Source organism: Stegodyphus dumicola, chromosome 4 (genome assembly GCF_044657685.1).
Source record: "Stegodyphus dumicola isolate Sdum_Otavi_A_Nest chromosome 4, ASM4465768v1".
NCBI lineage: Eukaryota > Metazoa > Arthropoda > Arachnida > Araneae > Eresidae > Stegodyphus > Stegodyphus dumicola.
The window spans coordinates 129,821,059-129,848,208 of NC_140771.1; the positions used below are offsets into that span (position 1 = coordinate 129,821,059).

At 31.3% G+C, this 27,150-nt stretch overlaps 1 protein-coding gene across 8 annotated transcripts in view; it reads right to left on the reverse strand.

Moving 5' to 3' along the window:
• Window positions 1–4,085: 4,085 nt before the first annotated feature.
• The window catches only part of LOC118179560 (uncharacterized), a 65,129-nt gene continuing 42,064 nt past the window's right edge, over window positions 4,086–27,150 (reverse strand). For 4 of the 8 annotated variants that reach the window (XM_085815442.1, XM_085815437.1, XM_085815438.1 and 1 more), the window contains one exon: window positions 4,086–17,014. In XM_085815442.1, the coding sequence (XP_085671568.1) occupies window positions 15,846–17,000 (1,155 nt within the window). In that variant the 5' untranslated portion in view covers window positions 17,001–17,014 and the 3' untranslated portion in view covers window positions 4,086–15,845. Of the gene's footprint in view, window positions 17,015–25,999; window positions 26,308–27,150 lie in introns of all 8 variants that reach the window. The other 4 variants (XM_085815440.1, XM_085815439.1, XM_085815441.1 and 1 more) reach the window with 2 other exon arrangements.

A 27,150-nucleotide genomic window follows, 5' to 3' on the forward strand; every position in this document is an offset into this window, starting at 1 on the left:
GTGTCGTTTATATAATTATTCTTACTTGTACACGAAATCTGCTGACTTATCCAGCGATAAAGTAGCTGCAGATCATTTCTACATAACTGTTGAACTTCCATTAATTCAGTCTCTAGAGGGTTGTATATTTATATCATAATTTGACTTTTATAAAAATGATTATTCTAAATCTTATGTTTCTATAAAAGTATACTGTGCTTTAAGAATACGGGTGACAGTATCAGCCGCTCTTTCAGCCACTTCATAAGCAACAATTTGCTTAGAAATAAATTATGCAGTTAATGTCAAAATATTTTCATAAAATTCAAATAAACATCAAACGAAAATTCTCAGTTTTAGACAATACGATTTAAACAAAGTTAAAGTAAAGTAGCAGACGATAAAACGCCGAAGGTAAAAATTTACTCTTATTTTTTTTTTAAAGGAAGAAAAAGAGAAATTAAAAAAAAAAAAAAAGTTAAAAATATGAATATCTATAATTTAAAGAAATAGCTTTTCATATAGTATTAATAAATATTTATTACACATCATTGAGGGAAAAAATTTCATATAATTAATTCTCTGTAAAATTTTACTTGAAATTTAAGGTTAAAAATAGCTGTGGCAATTCACTGTAACAAAAATCCATAGACCACATTTGGCGTTATTATCGCTCAAAAAAAAGATGTCAACTTTCAAAATGCGAAAATATGTAAATTCGTGTATATCTTAGAAAATTTTAAATGCAAAAGTCTAATTTTTTGCAGATATGCGTAAAAATACACCTACTTTAAGATGATGGTAAAAATGTTATAGGTTATAATTCAAAATTTTTTTCGAAAAATTTATAAAAATTATTTAAAAATAGAAATTTAAAAAATAAAACACACAAAATGGGTAAATTTTATTTGGAATGAACCTAAATTTCAAAATGTGAAAGGAAAAATAATAAAAGTTTAATAAAAAAAAAAAAGAGATACTGATAAATATTTACCAAATTCAATTAACATTGAGGAGCTAAAATTTTGAAAGCTAATATTTTAAAAACTACTCTTACGATTTTTACAAAACTTGGTATTCTGGCATAATTTGAGTCGTAGAATTGAAATATGGAAAAATATTGATATGTTATTCCAGAAAAAGTCCTATTTTGTGTCAAAATACCTATGTTAGAATAGTGCTATATATAAATCTAATATATATATTAAGTCGCGCTTTCGAGACATGAAAAACGCAGTTTGAATTTTTTCAATCGGCCCAGTAGAACAGGAGATATAGCACTGTCCGATTATTATTTTTTTTTTTGAGCAGTGTACATACTTTAAATATTATGATTGCCGTTGAATTAGATCCAGAAAAATTCAAGCAGAAAATATTTATAACTAGCAGGCAAGCCTGCCAGATGAGAGGGCTGCATAGTTAAAGCCCCTGAAAAGCACATGTATGAAAACATCTCAATATGAAATAAATTAGCATTTTCTTTCCAAGCAAAAACAATTCATAAATATTTTTTTTAATTGTCGAACCAGGAAACAAGAACAATTGCCATTTAAGGTTAATATAACATCATTATTTAATGTAATATAACATTTTCTCAATATCAATAAGTGAATTAACACGGCATTAATACATCATGTTAGTTATACTATCCTGAAACAAAAAAGTTGCCAACAGTAGCTATTTATTTAAAATACTGACATTAATGAAATATTTTCAACATAGAATGATTGTCGCATGTAATCGCATACTTTTTTCAACGTCAGAATATGACCTTATATAATAATGTGTTTAAAGTTTGGCAATGCTATTTTTATTTCATATTTTGTAAAACTTGTAAATTTTGTACAAACGAAGTCTATGATTTGAAAGCAGATTTTATCTCAAACACACAAGACTGTTGCCACATGAAAAAGTGGCATTAATAGTAGAGAAGATTCCCAGTTAATTGTAAAATTAGGAGCATATAAAAGCATTTCTGAAATTAAGCTATTCTTAAGACCCCCTTTTAGAATTTCAAACATTTTTACAAGATTTTTAAAAAATTTATGCATTGTACTTTTTTTTTTCACTTGCTCTTTAAAATTTGAACAAAAAACTTAGATAACATATTAGTGAGGCAAAAATGCTATGTCACAGGAATAATATATTTAGATAAAATAGTTAAATTGCACTAATAAAACATAATGTGCTCTTTCTTAACAATAAAACGTCTTTGCTTTAAACCAGGTTTGTCTAACATGTGGTCTGTGGAACATAATCTGACCAACAGTTGAAAAAGACTATTACTCTAAATTTTACCAAATGACCAATTAACACATTTTCACCAGTATTGAACTAGTATTTGTAAAGTGCCTAAATGCAGAAATTCAAGCTTCATTCACTTATGCGAGAAAAAGTGTTACGATTTTTTCTTTTTAATATGTATCTTGCAGACTTGTGAAATTGCAAGGAAAGGCAATTTTGCTACATGAGCATAATCAAATATAAATGCAGAAATATAACTGTTTTAAAAGCATTTTATTGTGAATCAAGTTGCCCATATGACTATACTATTAACAAGACTGAAACAGGCAGCAAACTATGTAAAGTACTTCCAATTGATTGATAAACTCTATACTGAATTTTAATATTTTTTTCTGGACTGCATCATTTCTAGATTAATCCATATCATGACTTTTACACAACATCAACATGTTATGTAAATCAAACAGCCAATAATTTTAGAGCTTTATTAATTATTCTATCAAAATGTATTGAATCTGAAACTAAACCACTCATGATTTCATTCTGAACACATTTTGCTATTGCTTTTCGGCTTAACTAGACTGCTGCTTGCAAATATGGTGTACGTGCATACGTACAGATTTAAATATATGAAAGAATAAATATTATTTTCAGTCCTATTTGGAAATGATGTCACTGCTGTATGCGATGCAATGCAGATGAAATTAAGAACGATCCAAAGTGATATTGCAAAACAGCTTTCATAAAGGATGATAAATTAAAATTTTATTTATTCTCTGACAAATTATCTTCTGGAATTCTACACACAGACGCTTGACTATTTGTTTCAGAAAAAGCAGTGCAATGCCTACCATAAAGGAAAATAAAAGTTAAATTCTTAACAAAATCTATTTATCATATTATTTTAGAGCATTATTATCAGTGTCCATATGTATAACTCTACATCCTATTTTCTCTCTTTCTTTACATTGTGAAAAATACGTAATAAATTTGGAATGTCTTTTCTTCCCATTGTTTTTCTGTTATACTACTATACTGAACATTGGCAACTTGCATCTCGAAAGCTGCATACAGAATTACTATACTTTGCTGTAGCCTTTTACATAAAACAGTTGGACAACTCTGTAAATATTACTTTGATAAGTAGTTATGTCCCTACAATAATGATTTTTGCTCACAGAAATTTCATTTAAAAACTTTTTGTGTTGCTTTAATCCCCTGAACAGCAGTTTTTTTGGATCTCCTCACACAGATTTATTAGTTAAATGTTCATAATAACTTGTTTTCATAATATTCCATTCATTGATATCTAAATCACTACTGAAAATAATATTTATAACATTTTTAATAAGTTATCTCATGAATAATTATGTCACTCAGTTACCGAAGTAAACAATAATTGTTTGCAGCTGCGAATAGGCACAATATTATAGTGAGAGTAATCGTAATTATTACTGTTATGACTGATCCATACACCCTACTGATGCAGTAGAATTAATTATTCAATATGTCATACAATGAAAATTTTATGGTGAAAGAATGACTGACTTGAGAAGATACACTTACTTTTTAAGATTTATGTTCAATTTGGCTTTAAATATTAAAAAAGGGGGTTATTAATTTCATTTTGATATTAATGTTTAATATTCTAATATGATTTTTCCAGAGGTAATATGTTCATGTTCCAAATCTATAACATGTCATGTCCACTTTCTAAAATTTTTCTTAAGAAGAATATCATAAGCTTCCCAAAAGGAAATTATGCTTTATTAAGGTACTTAATTAAGGTACTTTATAAAATGTTAGAAAAATTTTTAAGATTGTAATGATTTTTTTTAATTTATTGACACAAACACAATGAGTTACATCAAAAACTATCACAAATATTTATTGTCATAAAAGGACTGAATAATTAAATAAAATCCTTTCAATCAAAAAGGTTTCTCTTCTGGAATTTGCAAAGTAAAAAACATAATGTCTGCAACTGCTGTGTGACAATTATACTTCACCCATAGCAACTGTATATAAAGCAAACTTATTTTACATTATTGCATAATAGAATATCATAATTCAGAACAGCCATTGACATTTAAGAATATGACTTATTTATGTACACTTGCACTTTTTTAAGAAGGCAAAACATTTCGTTGCATTTCTGTAAGAAAGTTTAACATGTTATACAGTTTTTTTACACCAGATTATAAAGGCAATTCGGTAGTAAATTATTCAGTGCTAATCTAAAATTAAAATAAAGGGTGATTCAAAACCAGTGCCTATTTCCAATAATTTTATTTCTGAAATTTATAAACACAGCCATTAACTGTACACAATGACCAACTGCCTTCATGCAAGACTTTTTAAAAGAAACTGGCTTGTTTTCAGATTACACATGAAGAAAACCTCATGCACCCAGCCCAACTGCCAAGATTTGAACAACTTAGATGGTGTTATCCATTTGGTACTGGGGGGGGCACTTAAAAATACATAAAAGGCAAACAGTCCAAGCTTTATATGACTTCCTTTTAGTTACATAAACAAAACAGGTGGTAATCGTATTTGCTCCAGTACAATGGCATGTTATGATTTTTACTCAAGAGAACTATGTATGAAGAAAAATTATAATCCTTTTTAAGATAATTGTGCACACACTGTGGGGGTGCTGAACATCTTAAAGAGGTTCAATTCAACGCTAGTGTTATGTTCTTGGAAATACTGATCACTTTTGTCACCGTAAGAGTTTATTGCGTTTTGAATACGTAGGCTAATGGATACAATAATGGTTAACACTTTGAGAGTTATTAAATGAGCTCAGCTTACATTCCAGTTGTGCTCCACAGTGGATGCAATGAACACAACTCGTATTGAGTTAACGACTAGCAGACATCACATCTATTTGGGAAGAAAGAATTGCTTAATTTTGCAGCCACCAAAGGGTTAATATGCTCTGATACATTTATGAAAATAAGACCAAAAGGGAAAGTCAAAATGATCATACCATAAGAAATAAATAATTTAAAACATTTTATCTCAAAAAGATCACAAGGTCTGCAAAACGTACTATTGCTTAATTTTATTATTAATCATTTTGAAATTATATGATATTCCACCTTGGAATCACGAGGTTTAATGTGTCAGACTTTGACAAATGAGAACAAGCACAGTAGATCTACTTTTTATAGTTATTTCTGCCTCTTTTGAAAATATATTATTCCAAAGAACATGATACACAAGCAATCAAGACTATAAGGTTGTGACACTGGCAGTTGTTAAGCAAGTTATCATAAAACAGCTTCACAGGTTGCTTGTGTATGCTCCGTAATGATTTTTTGCATGAGAATTAGCTTTTTGTACCACCATCCCCATTTAAACTTGGAATTATTCCATCAATAAATTTTACTTTGAATTCTTTCATAAAAGTGAACTAAAATATGGTGCTGGATGTTAAAATTAATTTCACTTATAAGAATCACGAGAATTGTCTTACCACCTACCCTCAGTAGTTAACAATACGTCTACAACAGCTACGGGAACAGATGAAAGGGAGCTAGTCCTTTCTGGCCTAAGGCAATGCAATGATATCCCTTTCTCTATGCAAAAACACAACTATAATAAAATGGCATGCCAGGTAAAATGATGTTCTTTTTAATATTAGGTATATATATGTCTGAAAGTGTTTAATGCATAAAAAATGTTACAGAAAAACCATTTATTAGCATTGAAGCATCCCTCTAATTCATTGAAGACACACCACTGCTCCATTATACTGTTTTATACTAGCATCAATGGTAGTTTTGAGACTATCCTATCAACAAAGACATCCAACAACAGTTCTGATACTAAGCTTGCAAACAATTTTAGCAAAGAACAGAACATTTAAAACATATCCTTTAAAGGAAAACTTCCCATGAGGTTTATATCTTAGGAAGTCACTTGTGAAAACAAATCATTGAGTTTGTCATGACTGATTCAATGCATCAGGCACACTCTCAAAAACATCTTGATGACATTTTAAAACTCTTGAGATTACATTTTTTCATTTGAAGTGTATCAAATTAATTCACAGTTAACAGATACAGAATTATTTATGATCATCTGAAAATGGATTAATCTGATTGAATCACCCTATTTAATGAAAAAATATTTCCTACATAATAATATGTGCAAATATTTCAACACAAAATTATATTAATGCCAAATTATACTTTATTCGAAATAATGTGAATAAAAGTAATTACTTGTGAGTATATGTTCATTGAATATGAACCTGAGAATAATATTTCATCATTTATCACCACACACATAACTAAAAAAGTAGCAAACTTTTACTTTTTAGGCAGTTAGTTGTCAATCTAGCAGTTAGAAGGAAAACTATGTAACATGGCCACTAATTAGAAATTTATGCTATATTTACTCACATTTTTCCCTTCTTCGTTTTCGCTTTGGCTTTTCTGATGAATGATTTAGAAATTTTTAATTTACTGGTGTAATTTTCTCCTTCATAAAAATTATCAGTTTTTGGAACTTCTCAGGTAGGTTTTCTTTGCACATGCATTTCAAAAGCCACCATTTACATCTCAGAGTCCTACCTAGGACCATTTTCTTTTCCTCCCATAAAAAAAAAAAAAAAAAAAAAGGAACTACAGCTTCAAGCAACAGCATATCACGAAATAAGCACCTAGGGAAAGTTAGTCCCTATCTCGTGGTACATAGAGCAGGTGGGAGAAACAAAGTGAACACAAAAAATAAGGACATTAAAAAAACTCAAAAATATACATGCAAGATGATATCTTTCCTTCCAGCAAATGCAACGGTAAAATACTATTCCACTGCCATTTTTCCTGAGCTCCATCTACAGCCATTAGTTGCAATAAGATATGGGTACTGAGAATACACTCTATGATTAACATAAAATTTATGCAACACAAAGTCCAAGATTCGTAATGATCTAAAATCCAGACCTCAAAGCCACCAACAATTTTTTTTAGCATTTCGGGGGTTATTTTTTACGCGTGCGCATTTGATTTAACCCTATAAGAAAATATATGGAGAAACCCGACTCTTAATTTCTCTTCAGCACTAAATAAAATACCTCATTATTGAAGAAACAATCATTTTAGCATAAATTTGTGTGACCAATAATTTGACTCCGTATCTGCTTGGCATACATCTCAAACTGAAATATTCTACATAGAAATATTGTTGATTTTACACCAACTAATATTTTATATCCTCGATGCCAACCTAGCGGATCTATTTAGCTTTCATCGCCGCATGGTTATCAGCAAGACAACGTGTGTAATGACTCATGCAGCGATGCCTAAATAATTTTTTATATTAGTAATTGAATAACAAAGAGTATGGTAAACTTTTCTGTTGACTTGGCGGTGATTGAAGATTTATGTTAAATGCGCTAAGAAATGTTGACAAGGAGAGATTTAACAAAAATTTCTTTCCATGTGCTATTAATAGATTTTGTTAATGATACTAATAGGCAAAAAGATTACATTTAGTACTCTTTGTACTAAAATCAATGGATTTGTTATTCACATAAACCCAGAACCAGCGCCAAAGCTTGTGTGGCCGCATTGAGTGGCGAAGTGGCGAAATTTAGAGAAGCACCCAGCAACAAAATTTTTAGAATTTAGAGAAAGCGCAGGGACCGAAAATTTAAGGACGGCAAAAATTTAGAACTTACGGGAGGCACTTGTTAGCAGAATTAAGACCTGCAGAGACAACATCAGGTGGTAAGATATCTAGCGCCCACTCTTGATAAGCCTTAAGTATATGAGAGAATTTATTTATTCAGAACTCAGATAAGCCTTAAGCATGTACAAGAAATATATGTAAGCATAATAAATAACTAAAATAATACAAATCAGGCTTATTTGTCTCAGTGTGCGATAAAAGCAAGACAATATTTAGCAAAACAACTTGTCTTTCATCTCCAATGTCATTATAGCTGATTACGAAACTGCTGAACTATTTGCAGCTGAATTTATTGAACTCACTAATAGTGAAAAGTTATCTCAACAAATTTACAGGGCTGATGAAACTGGTCTTTTCTGGTAATATGTACCATGAAATACCTTAGCAAACTGTATAGAAAAGGCTCCAACTGGTGCCAAAGATTCTAAGAACGAACAATTTCAGCATGTGCGAATGCTGCAGGAATGCACAAGTGTAAACTTTTCATAATCGGAAAAAATACACGACCTCGAGCATATAAATTAAAGATTTCCCCCGTTCTGTGAAAAGAGTATAATACAAGTATTAATGAAAGATTGGTTTGAAAATCATTTCATACCCGAGGTTTGACAACATTTAAATTCGGTTAGTTTACCTGCTGACACAAAAATTATCCTGACTGCAAACAACTCTACAGCTCATACTTCACTTAAAAGTTTTAATGAAAAATAATGTATTCGTATTATTCATTTCTCCAAACTGAGCGTCCAACATTCAGCCTATACATATCGGAATAGTGCGAGAGCTGAAATACAAACATAAAGTAGCATTTTTAATCCATGTTAAATTTCTTGAATAATGGTAAGACTATTCAAGAATTTTTTTAATATTTAGCATAAAATCTGCTGTGTGCAGCATTGCAAGATTGTCGGAGGATGTGAGGTGTATTGAGAATATAGCAAAGCACACTAGGGCTATCTGCCTAAGGGGAGGGATGCCTTCGTGGAGGACTTTCTAAGGGAAACTGGCTCGTATACACGTTACACATGCAGAAAACCACGAAAACGCCCATGCAGCCAGGCCATTCTACTAGTGTTCAGCGATTTTACCGCTTGGCCGCTGGTGGGCTGTGGGAGGATGTGTGTCTAGATACTTTAAAAAATGCTTGCCATAATTTATGGCCAAGCTACCATATATCATAGTGAGGATAATGAAGATGATACTCATGAATTTGAAGGTTTTCGTATACCACAAACCAAAGGTGAAATTTTCCAATCAATGGATTTTGTAAAGAAATGTCAAGAATCGGTAATAAATGAAGATGATGTGACAGAAGTTTTTCATAGTGATGACAAGGCCCCAATCACAAATCAATTAACGGATGGTGAAATTTGTAGCATGGTTCTAGATCTGGATAATACCACTACCAATATTGAGGAAAATGATAGAGAGGTTATTGAAAACGAAAACATTTCTATTCACAAGATAGTCGGAATTCTCGACACAGCTATTACAGACTTGAACAATGGAACTTTGTAAATGAGCAAGAAATTAGATGTATCTATACAATCAGAGATAAAGTATTAGCACAAAAAATGAAGCAACTGAAGAAAACTTGCATTGAAAGAAATGTTTAATTAAGTAAACAAATTAATATTAAGCTTTTTTTTGTAAATTCCGATACTTTTAGATCATAAATACTTCATTATTTCATAAATCATAACTTCATATTTTTAATGTTATAACTTCTACATGCCATCTTAGTAGATTTAAACTGATGATAAATAACGGGGAAAATCCCAAATCCGGGATCGCTGAAGTCCTGATGAGTCCAGATCTTGGACTTTGCACTGTATCTGATTTCCATGACCTAGCTGAAGTTCAGATGTGAAATTTTTGTCAAAATGCCAATATCGGTTCAACTAAACAGTACAATTTCTAATTATTTTTAGAGCATTAATACATGATGCTAATTGAAGTTAATTGTAAGCTTTAAAATGTGCCAAAAAGAATGCTATTAAACCCATGACAAGTTTATTTCATATAGTTTATATGAAATATGAACAGATATTGGAGGAAATGGAACAATTAATTAGAAAGGATAAAATGAATGGTTTTAACAGATGACTACTCAGAATATATCTATAGACTTTTTATGAAATATTAAAGAATGTATTACGATATACATAGATATATATATATATAGCAAGAGAGAATAATAATATAAAAATAGTAGTTAGAATAACTAACAAAAATATATGTCTACCTATACATATATTCATGCAAGTTCTTCCTTTCCCTCATTTCAAAACTATATATATTATGTTATTTCCCGCCTTTAGTTTTCAAGCAGTGATTATTAAAAATGATGAAATTATGCATATAAAAAATCCATTTTTAACCCGGGAGAAGTCGCGCAGGGCACAGAGTCCCCCCATGCATCAAAAATCAACAATCCTAACCGGAAATATTTCATTTTAATGAATCATCCTTTTAGTATCCTCCTGTTCGACACTCCCCTTAGAATGTGTATTGTTATTTTTGCTTGTTTTTCTTTTCTGCGAGAGAAGCAATCGTTTCTTGGAATCCATGAGGGAATGGGGTGACTGAGTCACCCCGTGCGACCATTACTGCTTCGAAATTTTTCATTAGTAGAAGTTTAGCTTCGTGCTCTCGAGTGTTGCCATTGTGGTTCTGTTGGGTTATTTGATAGATAATGGTTTACAAATGTAAATTTACCGAACATGAAAAAGAGATGGAACGTTTGAGAATTGTATTAGATGAAGTTGAGTCTTCTGAAGGAGAAATTGATCAAGATAGTAAAAATGAATCTGATAAAGAAATATACAGTTCTCACAACAGCGAAAGAGAATTTGAGCAGAATAATGAAGACGACGGAAATCCTGATTTAGTAAAAAGTATTTTTATTAGCAAAAATAAGAGTATTGTCGGAATGAAAAACCAAATCAAAAAGTGAAAAAGGTCTTCTCAAATTATAATAACTCATTTAGCAGGAGTAAAAGAAACTGCACGCAATATAAAGGAGCTTCTAGAAAGTTGAGAATTGTTTTTCAATGCTAAAATGATACAATCCATTGTAGAGTGTACAAATATTTATATTGGAAAAATATTACGACAAATGATGTGGAAATTAGAGCACATTTTGGGCTTTTACATCTGTACGGCTTGCATAAATCGTCACATAAAAATACGCAAGATTTGTGGGCTACTGAAAATTGAAACAGGCATTGCAATTTTATGGAACACAATGTCATATAAAAGATTTAAATTTCTTCTCGGGTGTCTACGGTTAGACAATGTGACCAATCGTGAAGCTCGGAAAAAATTGTACAAACTGGCGGCTGCGAGAGAATTTTTTACCGATTTCAATGAATATTGCCAAAAGATATACCTTATTGGTAAATATGTTACTATCAAAGAGAAATTTCGAGGGTGGTGTTCCTTTTGTCAATATATACCCAGCAACCCATCGAAGTATGGAATCAAAATATTTGCCTTGGTAGATTCAAGAACTTTCTGCAGCTATAACATGGAGATATATGCAAGACAACAGTCGGAAGGTCCCTTTAGATTTGAAAATTCTTCATTTGAAATTACAGAACGCCTGTGCACCCCTTTGTTTGGGCAGAAATGTAACAATGGATAATTGGTATACGAGTTATCCTCTAGCAAAAGAACTTTTGTCAAAGAAGTTAACTATTGTAGGAACCCTGAACAGAAACAAGGCTGAAATTCCCACCAAGTTCATCCAAACAAAAACTAGGAACGGTTATTTATCTATATTTGGGTTCTAAAAGAACGCGACAATAGTATCGTATGTGCCTAAAAAATCAAAATGTGTAGTTTTGTTATCTACAATGCATTGCGATGATGCCATTTATAAAAGTGATGATACGAAGAAACCAGAAATAATTTACTTTCATAATGCAACAAAAGGTGGTGTAGATAAAGTTGATGAAATGTTATCGTTATATTCGACATCTCGAAAAACCAACAGATGGCCGATGGTCGTCTTTTACTGTGTTGAACGTTACTGCAATAAATACCAGAGTTGCTTTATTCCCAACAAAGACCCCTCCCTTACAATATGGAAATAGTAGAAAATTATTAAAAAATTTGGCTATATCTCTTATACAGTGCCTTACATAGAGATTACGAAAAATATGTCAATGTTTCCTAAAGTGGTTCATGAAAGCATCGATAATGCGACTTCTAGTGTATCAAAAGAACGCCCATCAAAGAAACCAAAACTCGACAAAGGCCGACGTGCTATGTGTCCAAGATCCAAAGACAATAAAACTACAATTTTTTGCAAAATATGTGATAATTTTTCATGTAAAATTCATTCTTCCTATGTTTGCCAGAAGTGTATGTTAGCTTCTGACTCCTGATTAGGTATATACTTATTTTGAATGGATTTTTTTCTTAAATATTGAAATAAGTTTTATAAGTAAAGAAGTATAGTTTCTAAATGAAGTATTGCAATTATTGTTTATAATCAAATGATTTCTATAAAATATATAACACATTTTCCTAATGAAACTGATTGGGGTGACGCTGTCACCCCGTGTGATCTCCAACGTCAGTGTTGGGTGCGCGCCTTCCGCCGGGTTAAATAAACTTATAAAATTTTGTATCAGATTACAATATTCTCCTCCCATACATTTAAACTTTCAAGACCTAATTACAGATCAAATAATTTTTGGGGAACTTTTAAAATGAACTGAGTAGAATACTTATTCAGAACACATGTTCATAGGATTGCCAACTGACTGCTATTTATCGTATATTTAGAGGAAATTCAGATTTCACACCAAATTACATGCATTAATGGCTAACATATATAAATCATACGTTTGTAATTTGCAGTTTTTGTTATATCCTATTTCTCTCATGCAGACAAGTTCATACTGCAGTTTGTGGAAATCAAAGATATTTTCAAAGTTGTTACATTATAATAAGCTTAAATAATATGAAGTTTATATTCATTTATACAGGGTTATTACAAAAGAAGTATACAATAATTTATGATGAAAGAAATAAAGCACAAAGAAAGATATCACAAAATTATTAGAATATGTGCACGCAGGTACGTTTTTATTTCAGCATTCCACATGGTCCCTTCTTTTCAGAGCTGACCTTCACTGCAGGTTTTCTTGATATGGTAAGTCTTTGGTTGATGCTAGAACAGTGACTTCTGTTCTTCAATTAGACCCCCACACAAAACTTGCAAGTCAAAGTAAAGATTACCTTTGTGAAAAATTTTCTTAAAGATGGATAAAAAATGATGCCATTGATATAAGGCTAACATAACATAACCTTTTTTACTTTAATTTAGGGATACATGAAAGAAAATATGTTATCTTTCTATTCCTTCATCATTTAGATAAACTGTAACAAGAGTCATAGCCACTTTACACTATGACTCAAATGGCTTACATCCCATTTGGCAGAAACTGGACAACTAAGCAGGTATGTGCAAAGCCAGCGATAGGCACTTTTGCTGTCCTGTACAATCTTTTGTGGTCCTGCTGCCATGCACCCTTCCTAAATTCTAGAATTTTGCTAACTAGTGCCTAATTTCTAAAAATTTTGCTGCCTGTGCAACTGCACCGTCTTTACCGTCAGCCCTGGACATAAACCATGCGACTAAAAGAGTGTGCACACATGATATTTCTAATTACTGCAATAAGCTTACAGACTTTCTACAAAACTTGATAAAAGATAATAATGCACTTTTATAAATAATACTCTATTACTTTTACAATAACTCAGTATATTTAATCCAAATTTCTCATTTATAAGAAGGCTATAAGCTGCCATAATAAATTACTTGAGAATTATTACCTCAGAATAACAGCCATTATGAATTTAATACCTGATGTATAACTAATTTTCCTGCAACAGGAGAAATTTTAAATAATTATGCTCTTATGGAAAAAGTGATTAATACAACAATCCCTTAACATTAATTTATGCAATACTTCAACTACTGCATATAACAATTTACAGTTTTTAGAAAAATGAATTTACTTAATATCTGACAGTTGTAATTTAATTAAAGAAGTTCAACATACTACCTTATTCGCATGCTGACAATTAATATTACCAGAAAGTTTTAACACTGTTATTCTCAACTTCTTTATTTCACCTCCTTCTCATATTATGTCAGAATGCTATCCTCCAGGTCACTTCATAAATTTTATTATATGCAGAAATTTTATTTTAGTATGATATAAAGATTAGCATAAAATTGATGTTTTTTGTATTTAATGAATGCAATTAACCCTTTCCAGAGGGACATCCCATATATGCATTCCCTACGAACATCTTTCACTGGCAGGCAGCCCACCCACACATCATTGGAGAATGCGCTGACGTGTGATGCATATATGCATTTTAAGCTGACCCATTTTTTAAAGAACACTAGATGGTGTAGTATGTCCATTACTTTCAAAGATATCCCTTCAAATCCCCCCCCTTTTTTTTTTTTTTAAATCTTCCTACTATGTAAGGTCATTTTTGGTTACTATGCGGGGTTCTAGTATGCTTTGCCTTGCTTTTATTGCTTAATTTCATGTACTTTCTTGTTTATTTTGGAAAGCCTTGACATCAGTTTATTATGGTGACCAAGCATTATTTATCAGAAGGAGGATGTAAATCTATGGTAAAAAAGCCAACTAGTGACATGGATGAAAAGTGATTCATTTTCTTAAGAGTTAAAGTGCAATATTTCTAACAATTCTGATATGGACATTTTATCAGAGACTGAGTACCTGCCTTCCATTTCCCGTGAAAGATTTTGCTATTTCTTCTTGTAAATACTCTTTTTTGTATCTTCTTTATTAATTTTAAAGTTATTTCATGTATTTTGTCAATTAAAACTTTGGAATAATTTGAATAGTGCTTCTGGAAATTATTTTTCAAATAAAGCAAAATTTTTTAATATTTTCATGTAAACTAGAGAAAAAACATTATTTTAACATTATTAAATTATTAAATTATAATAATGACAATTTTAACATATATGATAGCTTAAGTTATAATTTAAAATACCAAAAATTATGATGTTAGGAATTAAAATTCCCCCCCCTCTAAAGTTAAGGCTTAGCAAAGCAAAACTCATCCTATGAGATGATTCCTTTCGATTCCCATCCATCCTGAGGAATGTCTTAAACAAAGGTGTACCATCACAAAAGGGTTAAAAATTTTTCTACCGGTGTCTTTTCATTAAACATCTAAATTTAAATCTTTCAGCCCTTGTGATATCATGTGATTTCAAACATACCTTAGTTATTCTTTGCACAGTTTTTGTTCTACAGTAATATGTGGTTGAACTATTTCCTCTGAGTGGCGGAAATTCTATACCAGAGAACTCTTTGATGTTCTTTAAAAAAATTTTAATATTTTGATTTCTAAAATAAGAATGTGCTTCCCCACCCACTTAATATTAATTAAAAGTCAGTTTTTATAGCAATTAATATTTGGAAGACTTTCCATATTTTTGTAAAAAACTTATTTTTAAAATGAAAAAAAATTATGTTCAATTTCCACACTTTATGAAAATGCATTTAAGATCAAATCTGAAAACCCAGCAGACACAACTGCTGACTTTGCATGCAGTTGCTTCTATTATAATCTCAGAATATTGATTAAAATCTTTTTACATTCATAGAAAAAATATTCACAAGCAAATAAACAAGAAAGCCTTACTACGTATTATGTAAAAATAATTCTGTTTTAACAAATTAACAATGGAAAAACTAGATAATTAAATTTTAAATATCTAATATTTAATTTACTTAAAAGCAGTTAATTTATTGCAGCTGCAATTACATACAGTTGTGGTATTATCAGCTAACTGTTAGCAGCAAATGAAGACAGCATGTTGTTCTTTGTTGATATCTAGATCTAAATTAGTATGTTAAATATAATGGAGTTTCTTCATTTGGATTAAATGTATCAATGTACATATTTTCTCTTTTATGCATTCTACGGACATGAGATCGTAGATTATCTCTACGAGCAGATCGATAACTACAGTGAGGACACAGATGAGGTTTTTCACCTGTGTGCATTCTACGATGCTGAATAATCTTTTTTAATTGGACACTAGAAAAATTGCATAGATCGCAAAGGAAATGTTCATCATTCCGATGTTTTTTCATGTGTTTTTGCATCTCACCTTCAGTAGCACGATCTTTACCACAAATCTTACAACTTAACTTGAGAGTGAAAGTTTCATTTCCTGAAACATGGACCTTCTGGTGTTTTTTCAGAGCTTTGTAAACAGTACAAGAATAAGGACACAATGAACACCTATATTCTTCAGCATTATGTCTATGGCGCTGAGGAAGAGCTTCAGGTTTATGCCGTCTTTTCCCACAAGGGTGCACACCATCAAGTAATACATGCTTTTCCATATGCTTATCTAGTTTATCTCTCCTCTGAGATGAGTATGTACATGAAGGGCAATTATAACGCTTATTAGTTACATATTTTTCTTTTGAACTAGTTTTCTTCGATTTATTTTTCTGAAATTTGGCATGCTGGCTTTTAATATGTTTTTTCAGAGATGCTCTATTTTTTAATACAATTCCACATTCACCACAGTCATAAGCAATACAAGGATCTTCTAAACCATACTGTGCTGTATCTATGATAAGTTTTGTATCTTCAAAACTAGTATCATCCATTTGATCAGAACATATATCTATTGAAGAGCCTATTACAAAATGATCTACATCTAACTGAGAATCTATATGATCATCAATCACTACTTCATTCTCTACATTAGAACCTACTACAACTTCTCCTCCTTCAATTATATCTTCCTGCTTTATCATTGTGTTAGGTACAAGTATTATTTCTGCATGTGGATCTTCATTACCAGTTTCAACATTTTGTTCCACTATTAATTCATTTGAAACTCCTACTGCATCGTGAAAAAATAATTGATTCACATGATTGGAATCAAGAACAACTTCTTCTATTTCCTGAGTTTTCATGGTTATATATCCAGAATGATCCACATGATTATCAGATATGATAAGTGAATGATCACTCATCATTTTTGAAGGATTACCTATAATGAGAAAAAATATATAGCATCATTTTTTTAAAGATTACAAAAGTTCTCAGATACAAACTCATGGAGGAAAAAATATTCAATAAGCCAACAAATTTACTGTCAATTGGCAAAACACTATTAATCCAAAGAAACCAAAACAGAAAAGGCTAATGATAAAAAGCCACATGATATAATTGCATTATTTACATACTTTAACTTTTTTTTCATATCAATTAAAATCAAATAATAGAAAAAAAGTTTGTATAATATATGATCTTTGTCTCTTCTTTGCAGTATTTATTATTTTTTTATTATTATTTTACATGCTTCATAAAAATATGAAGTTGGGGAGGGGGGTGACCTGAAATACCTTACACGAAAACTAATAATATGCAAGAATGTTGCTGAATAAAAGATTCTGCAATCTCCAATAATACAAAAACAATTTGTTTTTTCTGTTAAATCTTAATAATTAATTAAGCTAGATTCTTAGATGTAAACAACTCCCAATCTGATCTTTTCAAACAAACTGTGTGATTTTTTTGTATTTTAACATTATACAGTAAAAACAATATAAAGCAAAACATTAAAACATACATAAATCACAGAATTCATACGAAAATTCATGAAGTATGATATTGTATGTAACTGGCAGACTTTTAAACTACATTTCACTAATATTTTTAATACATTATTTTATTTGAAATAATTAAACTTCAATAGCAATGCAGAATCAAGCAACTGAATCTTGATCTACATATCTGTATGAGATGCCTTTAGACTTGGTATTTATTAAAATGTAACAAATAAATATAATAAAAATGAAACCAAATAGCTTTTATTTCATGTGCTACTTAAAAAACAATGAAACATTCACTTACATTGCTCATTATATTCACATTTCATGCACTATTTAAAATCTCTGAAATAGATTCAATCACACTGCTTATATTTTGTTTACTTATATAAGTAATTTATATATATAATGCAACTGAAAGGCCACATGAGGACATATATTCCTTTTCCAGCAAATAAAAAATTAAAAAAAAAAAAAAAAAAACCTATTAGCCTGAGAATTTCATGATACAGTCAGAAGTTGTTAATCCGGACTCGTCGGGGCTTCGGCGATTCCGGATTATCGATTTTTCCGGATTATAGATCATCAGTTTAAATCTGGTAAGATGGCATGCAGAAATTATAAAATTAAAAATATGAAACCGTAATTTATGAAATAAAGAAAACACTTATGATTTAAGGGTCTCAAAATTTACAAAAAAAAAAAAAAAAAACTTAATATTTATTTGTTTACTTTATTAAACATTTCTTTCAATGTAAGTTGTTTAAGTTGCTTCGTTTTTTATGTGATAATACATTCTCTTTAATTCTATAAACAGACATAATTTCTTGTTCATTTACAAAGTTCCGCTGTTCAAGTCCTATAATTGCTGTGTCGAGAATACCGACTAATTTGCCAATCGAAATTTTTTCGTTTTCAATAACCTCTGTCACTTTCTTCACTATCGGAAGCGAATTATAATGACGAGGAATTTGATTTAAACCATATCAAAGACGGAGTACATCGAGATGAAATACTACATCTAGTAAGGAATTATAAGCCAAATAAAATAAAAACATCTGCCCTGAAGATAAGGATAGTGCTGACAGATCAACTTCCAATTCATTGCGCGCCGCCGCGTTAAAGATAAACAAAGGATATGCCTTTATCCATTTTTTGCAGCAATTCCACTTTTTGTTTAATGGACATACTTTCGCTTTGTAGATCCTTTACATATTAGTAAATATATATCAGAAATTCTATTTGACATAATAGAAAGTTCAAGCTTACTTTTATAAAATTGCTCTAACAGTCTGCAAAAAATAATAAGCCGAATTCAATTCGAAGATTAAGGAACAACGCAATCTGCAACATCAACTGAATTAGATAATTTTAGCTTAGCTTATACCGTCCATTATACATTAAACGCACATTCGCAAACGTATTCTGCGCACGCGTACACACATATTCGCAGCCGTAAAGGTCTTACGCGCATGCGTCAAGAGGATGCACGCGCAGAAAGTTTGTAGCTTTGAGGTCCGGATTATGGGTGTCCGAATTAACGACTTTTGACTGTACATATAAACTTGCATGCTTTTTTTCAGTAACACATACAACACATGTGGCAGACAGATGCATAATGCACATGCATATTTCTGATACTGTATAACTGAAAAATGGATTTGCATCAAATTGTTTCTCAATATTTTTATTAATTCATATTGCATTTAAGCAGAAAGTATATTCAGAACTACATTTTGAACTTTTTGCATGACTGACCTTACATGCAGTATTAGTATTGTTCAACATGTAAAACTATTTATAGAGCACACTAGCAGTAAATATAATATGTTGAAATAAAGTAATTGTTTTTTGTTTTTCCACAAAAATATATCTTAACAACAGATGAACAAAATCTTACTGCATGACTGATAATGAATAAATACTGTTATAATTTTGAAGTCAAATTTAAGCCTTCTTGGGAAAAGTTTTGGAAACAATTTCTGTATCTCATATGAAATTACTACTCCAGAGAATTATCATTTTGGCAAAAGTTAATCATTAACTGAAAAGATTATGAAGAACTCTGTTAGTGAAGTCTTAGGTAGAATACTTAGTCACTGTGCGATGGAAAAAAATCGGGAATGAATTTTAAATAATTTTAAGAGCCCAAAATTGTAGGAACTGAGCAGCAACTATTCTAGCATGGATATAAGACATAGTACCCATACTGCAGTTATATATCTATATAAATTGATTAAAAAATTTGAATCAGATGAAAGTATTATTTTGTCTTTTATATGATCAGCAGTATATATCAGTAGTAGCCATAGCACGCTGCACAAAAATCACACTACTGAAAGTTACTGTTGCAAACCTTGAGGCATGAATAATAATTAAATAATAATTAAATAAGAATTTAATATTACATATGTCTGTGGTCCTATGCTTGCTGGGTTTTCAAACTGACCCTCTTTCCAATGACATGCGTCTAACAGGAATGGAAATTAAAATTTTAAGTGCTTATTGATTTCATAAACAAATCAAATGAAACTTGCAAAGAATCCTCTAAAGGGCATTTCATTGATAAATGGGAAATAGTCATAAAAATGTGATGCATGCGAAAATATTTGAATATTACAACGGCCAAGAATTGGCACTTTGGGGGGTGGGGATTCCACTTTGAAGAAACTTTCTCCAACAACTCATAACAGGAAACTTTGTCAAAGATACCCATTCCTCACAGATGCAAGGATAGACATATCTGAAATTTGCTTCCTATACAGGATGAAACATTCTGACCTGGCTCTGTATAGAGAAAGAAGTTTTCCGATACAGCCAAAAAGAAGTTAGGTCCCTGACTCCAACTTAGAGCTTCTTCAAATATTCAACTGCCACAAAATAGCAAGAGATGGTGAAAAGTAAAAAAGAGATAATAGATAATAATGTATTCATGCAATGGAATGGATGTTGCACTATTCACTAAAATAAGCAGTTCAAGAATCAATTAAAATCAGCAGGAAAAACAATTAGAAATGCAACTGTCAACATTAAATAGACGACATTACTAGTAGAGATATTACACTGGTTATAGTAAATGATTGCATATAGACAACAGATTTAATGATAGACAGAACAATTAACCAATGGACTTGCCCAGACTGCTATATTAAAATAGGGAAAAAATTATACACAAAATATGCAGGTGAAAATTCCTTAGAAATAAGCTCTAATATTTCTAAGGAGTTTTCACCAACAAATTGATAATAAAAAAATTGAATACCGATCAATGGCAAAAATATTCATGCTAATTCAGTACATTGTATAAAGGCTAAAATCAAAGACTCAGATAATGAATCACTCGCAGCTGAAGATTTGGAAGATAATTTATATCACTGGCAGAAATAAGAAAAGGAGAAACAAAAGTGCCATTCACAAATTTTTTAAATATGAAAAATTAACTACGAAGACAAATCAAAGCAATGGTACAACAGATGCTGGATAAGTAACTAGGAAATTAAATCAGGATATGAAAATGAAAAAAATTCCACAAAATAAGAGAGATTACAAATGATAATAATATTAATTCAGAGATAATATAATGATCTTAAGATTTACAGAAGGAATTAGAGATTGTTTTGCATTAAATATGAAAGAATTTAGCTGCACCAATGATGCATTTTATGAAAATCTGACTACAGTAAACTAATATAAATGAAGCATTAAAAAAAATAATGCAGAAGAATGTTCTGATATAAAGAGGATTGCAACTGAATGGATGAGACAAACATGTACATAAGACAAATGAGATCTCTGCATATCTAGTACAAAGAAGGAAGGACAGGAGACTTTTAATTGGTTGTAGACTACAGAAAACTAAATTCCTAGACAGTTTCCTCACCCATAAACAGATGATCGATTTGAAGGCTTGAATAGGTGCAAATTGTTGACTACATTGGATTTAATGCATTGATATTTTCAGATTCCTTTGGCTGAAAAGGCAAACTTGAAACAGCTTCCATTATTCTGAAAGACACAGCTCTATCTGAGAGGATGCTATTCAGACTAGAATAATGCCTGGCAGAATTCTGGAGTCTGATAAATCAAGTTTTAGACTTTTACTTACAACAGAAGTTCTATGTTAGTCAGATGATATATCAGCAAGATTGCACAGGGAAATGATGAATAAACTGAGGAAAGGTTTTGAACATCTGATAGAAACAAAACTTGCATTAAAATAAGCACATAAATTTGGGAAAACACGTATGAAAGCAGGCAAATCGACAACCTTTTATTTGGCGTAGATTTTGTAAAATCCTAATCAATTTTGAGGGCAAAACGGGTCCTCTTTCATCAGGAGCAAAAAATTCAGCAAAAGCGAGAAAGTGAATGTCGATCAAATTTATACCCTGCAGGCGACCAGTAGAAGAGACGATAGCGCCAACTGTCGGCAGAAATAGTAACGAAAAATAAAGGGTTAAGTTAGTAGAATTTTAAAGGCATTAGGCAAGACTAGAATGGAATTAAGATGTGTTAATTTCGTCTTTTCTGACGTAAGATTCATGTTCCTTTATGCGAAACTTTAATGCTCTTTTTGTTTGGACAACATAATTTAAGCCACACTGACACGATATGCTACAAATTCCCCAAGAGAGGCAAGAAAACAACTTGAAAATTAAACTTGTGTAAAATCCATGCAATTTTGGAACTGATAGAAAGATGAAATAGAAGCACAACAAGGTAATTCATGTTATTTCTAACCTCAGAATGTGTTCTTAGATGGCCCGATGAGAACTTTCGAACAGCTTTATCAATGGCTATAGGAGAAAATCCTCGGTCTAAGGCAACAGATCTTAAATAATTGAGTTCATTAGCAAGAAGAGATTCTGAGGAACAAAGACATTTGAAAAACTATCTCGAAATACTTTGAGAACTCGAAATACATAATAGTAAAAAGAAGCTATTTTTTGCTTAGCCGAGTGGATTTATCATGGGGAAGTAAACAAACAGAAAAGGGTTCACAGTAAACAGCTGTGATGAAATTAGATCCATTGCGGATTATAAAAATATCAAGGAATCCTCGAAATCTAGTTTCAAGACATTTTAGTGCACTTTCGACCATAAACAGCAAATTAACATCAAACAAAACCATAATCAAGTACAAGGGAAAAATATGCTTAAGTTTATCAATGACTTAGAAAGAATTTTTTTATTGTGTCAATATTGTTGGAAAGTAAAGCAGAAAATACAGAAACTAAATATTTGGCCAATGGGTACGATGCCGTTCCTAAATTGGAAACTATAGGCCGAAGAGGAATTCCAATTTTGTGAACTTTGGGGAGAGCATAAAATCTAGCACAGTTAGCAATAGGTGGAATGAGTGGTCTCTTAAGCTGAGTCGAAAGTATATGAGAAGATTTAACAGCTGTTTTAACTTTTGTGAGGTCAGAAGTTGAGGGATCTTTAGGGATCGAACAATATGGGCCTTGACTTATCAGTTTCGTTACCCCACTAATATATGTGTGTTTGTCCACCCTTATCAGCCTTTGAAATTAGAAACATTACAATGAATGTCACGTAAAGTTTTCTTTTCTTTTTGGTTGAGATTCGAAACAGATGAATTGTTGTTAAAATTCACATTATAAGTAATTAAGTGGCGAATTGTCTTTCTGTGTGTTTGAAATTTTAGAGAATTTATAAGCTTTTTCAACAGGGGCGATGATTTGAGGAATTGAAAGTTTTGATGACTTAGAAAAGTAAAAGTAGCCCTCGAAATTGGTTAGGATTTCACAAAATCTACGCCGAATACAAGGTGCCTGCTTTATTTTCCACGTCAGCATGTCTCTTTTGTGTCTAGATATGGAATAGTTGGCGTTTTTAATAAAGCTGAGTATTATGCAAGCTTCACTGGACTGAGGAAAATTTTTCTTAAATTCTTTTCTACATTATCTTAAAAAAAATAATGAGCTATATGTTCAGTGATCTCTATGGGTTAACAAATTTGTTTAAACAATTCATTGCAGGAAAAGTTGAACATCAGTACCTCCCTTCCACACACACATACAAAAAAGAAAGAGCTTTCAGATTTTACACGGGACGGGTGTTTTTTAATGTATTGTGCATTACCTTTTATTTATTAAATATCATGTTCTTCGCACTTAAACCATAAAATCCAGTTCAGCAGCAATATCGCAAAATAATTACAAATTTTGCTAGCATATCTTTAGAATTTCCGATACACAGTCTCGTACGCTGGAGATAAAAATGGTTTTTTTTTTCCCTCGTACAGTTTTGCCATTGCTCGCTTTTAGATTGTTGAGTTTGTTAATCAAAAATTTGTTTGTTAATCAAAAAAAGTTTTACAAAATATGAAATAGATAATGAAACAAATTCCAAGTTTGGGCTTCCAGATGCCCATACTCGGGAGGAAACGCACGTTATTCAAAAAAAAAGGCTTTACGTACCATTGTTTTATCATAATGCGCAAAACATACATACATTTGTGCAGATTCTTCATTATTTAATTTCTTTAAACATAATACAGGGCGATAATATTTGGTGGCAACAATTTGAAAAGTGAACTGACATTTATAATGAACCAATGCAAAATACCAAAACGTAATTAATAGTCCTGCTGGGCAAATTGCCCCTTTGGACTAAAAAGAAAAGAATTTTTAACTGGATTTTTTGGGGGATATTTAATTTATGGCAAAAGCACACAAAAGCTATCTGCCTAGAATTTTTAAATGAAGTTCAGCAACAAGTATATGATATGTTAAAAGAACGTCTAACCAGACAGCCTATACAGAAATATAAGAGCCTGTAGCAGAAATGAAAAAACATAAACATATGGATGTAAGCAGAAGAGAATTAATTATCAAGAATGTTATACCAAAAGGGATGCTAAAAAGTGACATTTAGCGTACTAATAAATAACAGGATGACAGCAAAATGAAATTATCACTAGAGCAATTTAGGAATTCTATGAAAATAATTTGGAATGTGATATGACTCAAACAATTCTTAATCAGAACCAAACTGATAGTTATGGCTTGCTAAGAATTAGACGAATGATGAACCATAATCTATACAGCAATGATGAATGGATGTTACAAAAAAAAATCTGATACTTTACAACTAGGGAAGAATATACTTTTTTCTTTCCAAATCATAAGAGGATACTGTCAATCAGGATAAATTCCACATTCTCTTATAAAAAGACAATGAACAAAAATATTCACATATTAAATTAATACTATAAGAAATTTTAAATTCTTAAATTAATGTTATGTAAAAACTATATAAATCTCATATAAATGTTACCGGCAATATATGAAAGACTGCTATTCTGTAGAATGTCTGGTATTTTTAGGTAAAGTATTAAATATGAGAATTATTACATACTGATACTTTTTTCCACATTTAATTTTTTTGGGGGGGGGGAAAGAGGGTCTTCCAGACATATTTTAGAATTCTTTTACCTTTCACAGCATTTTCAGCATACACGAAACAAAACAGTACATAAAATATCCAATTCATCATCTTTACTTGCATGGCCACAATACTGTAATTTCCGGAAGAAACGCCGCGGCGTTTACGTGTTTAAAACTTAAATTTTCTGCTGGTGCGGCGTTTCTACCCATGCGGCATTTAGGTGCACTAAAAATAAAATATTTCCTACGATGGTCATTGTACATAGTTTGGATGGCCTTGTCATTGTGCATAGACTGGTGCTATTCCCACACAAAAGACCACTCAGTTGCTTTTTGCGAACGTTATTTTGTTTACATTATTTCCTTTGAATGGACCTACATGCCTTATTCACCCTAAACGAGACCTCAGAACAATAACATTTTTCCCCCTTTCAAATCAACATTCTCATCAGTTTGAATAGTCTCTCTTCTCTGCTATTCGATGAATCTTCCAGGACACATCCTCTCCCCACCCCTGCCTTTTCTGCAATTTTTTTCAAAGGCGGACACGATTACCTGCCTCGCAATAACGAACTCTGACGTATTTTCCCTTCAGCATGAATGGATTTTTCTTGGCATTCTGCCAAATATAGATCCCATCAGTTTGGGTACAAGTACTTGTTGGATAGTTTTTAAGTAAGAAGGGAGCAGAAAATTTTTGAAAATGTCTCTAAACGGCACAGAAGCTATACATTTCTTACCTTTAATTTATTTTTGAGTTATGGTTTCATTTCATGCATTTTTCTTAACTGGTATGTCATATATCAGGACTTAGGTTGAGTTTTTGCATCTATACGCCCCACGACGATGTCACAAGCAATTTAATCTATTGCGGCGTTTCTGTGTAATTTTAATTTTTTTCCCGACATTTTTCTGGAGTGCGGCGCTTACGCTGATGCGGCCTTTCTTCCGGAAATTACGGTATTATGATTTTTTACGACATTTTGAGCATGCATGTGCACCACTGGTTACCTTTAAACATACACAATAGGTAGCAAGAATAGTAATCTCTGTGATAAGCATGTCACCATCAGGTTGGCTTAACCTTTTGGAAAAATGGCCATTACAATGGCCTTGGTAATCTATATTTGAAAGGTCAGAGATGTCCACTTTAGTGGTCATGTATCCCCCTTTTTCCAAGCTGAAAAAGTGGGGTGAACTGTCAAGTTTGATGTCCCTGGAGTCTTAATCACTTATCTCTTTCAAAGGTCTTATTGTTAAAGCATCCAGGTTTTTGCCAGGACTGAGAAGAGAAGAGCCAGTTCATACAGTTTTTTCCCCTGAAGCAGAAAGTGAGAAGTGATGATGTAGTCATGATGACACTAAGCATGGAGATGCAATTAACAGCTTAGAAATTAGCATTTTTGAACCAGCGTTTAAAATGAGATTTGTGTGAAAGATAGCTATAATTTGAAAGACACGATGTTACTGCTGTATGCGTGTTACACTGAACCATTAAAAAAATTAATAATACTTACTCAATTTTAAAATAATAGATAAAATGTGCTACTCTTTTAACTGAAAGTTCTGTGTATTTTTTTATTTTTGCAGGTTTTTTATTTAATGCACATTTATTTATAACCATTTCTTTATCTGCACGCATTCTAGCATATGAAAGAATTTTTATCCTGCTTCTAAGATAACTATAACAGCAGCTACTTAAATTTACTCAAAAAACAACTTTACATTGACAGTTTTAAACATATATGACATATATGGCAAAATTTCTGCTAATCTACGTTTGATTTTTTGCCTAATTGTAAATTTTACATTAGCATATTTCTTTTCCAATTCAATATAACAATATATATTTTTAAAATAATTTTGTAATTTATACTTACATCTATATTACAATTAAATAAATGTATGTAAGATTGCTACCTTAATTTTGACAAAACAGCTTTACTCACAGTACCTAAAAACAGTTATTAAATTTTTCAAAAGTGTGAGTAAAGGAGGCAGGTCTTTTTATGCCAACTACTTGTTACGATGTTTTATACTATTATATTTTATATAGAATGATAATCTAGCACAAAATCGAATCAATAATTAGTTACAAAGGATACAATAAGAATAACTTTAACAAGTACTTAACAAAATTAGTTTGTTAAGTACATGTTATT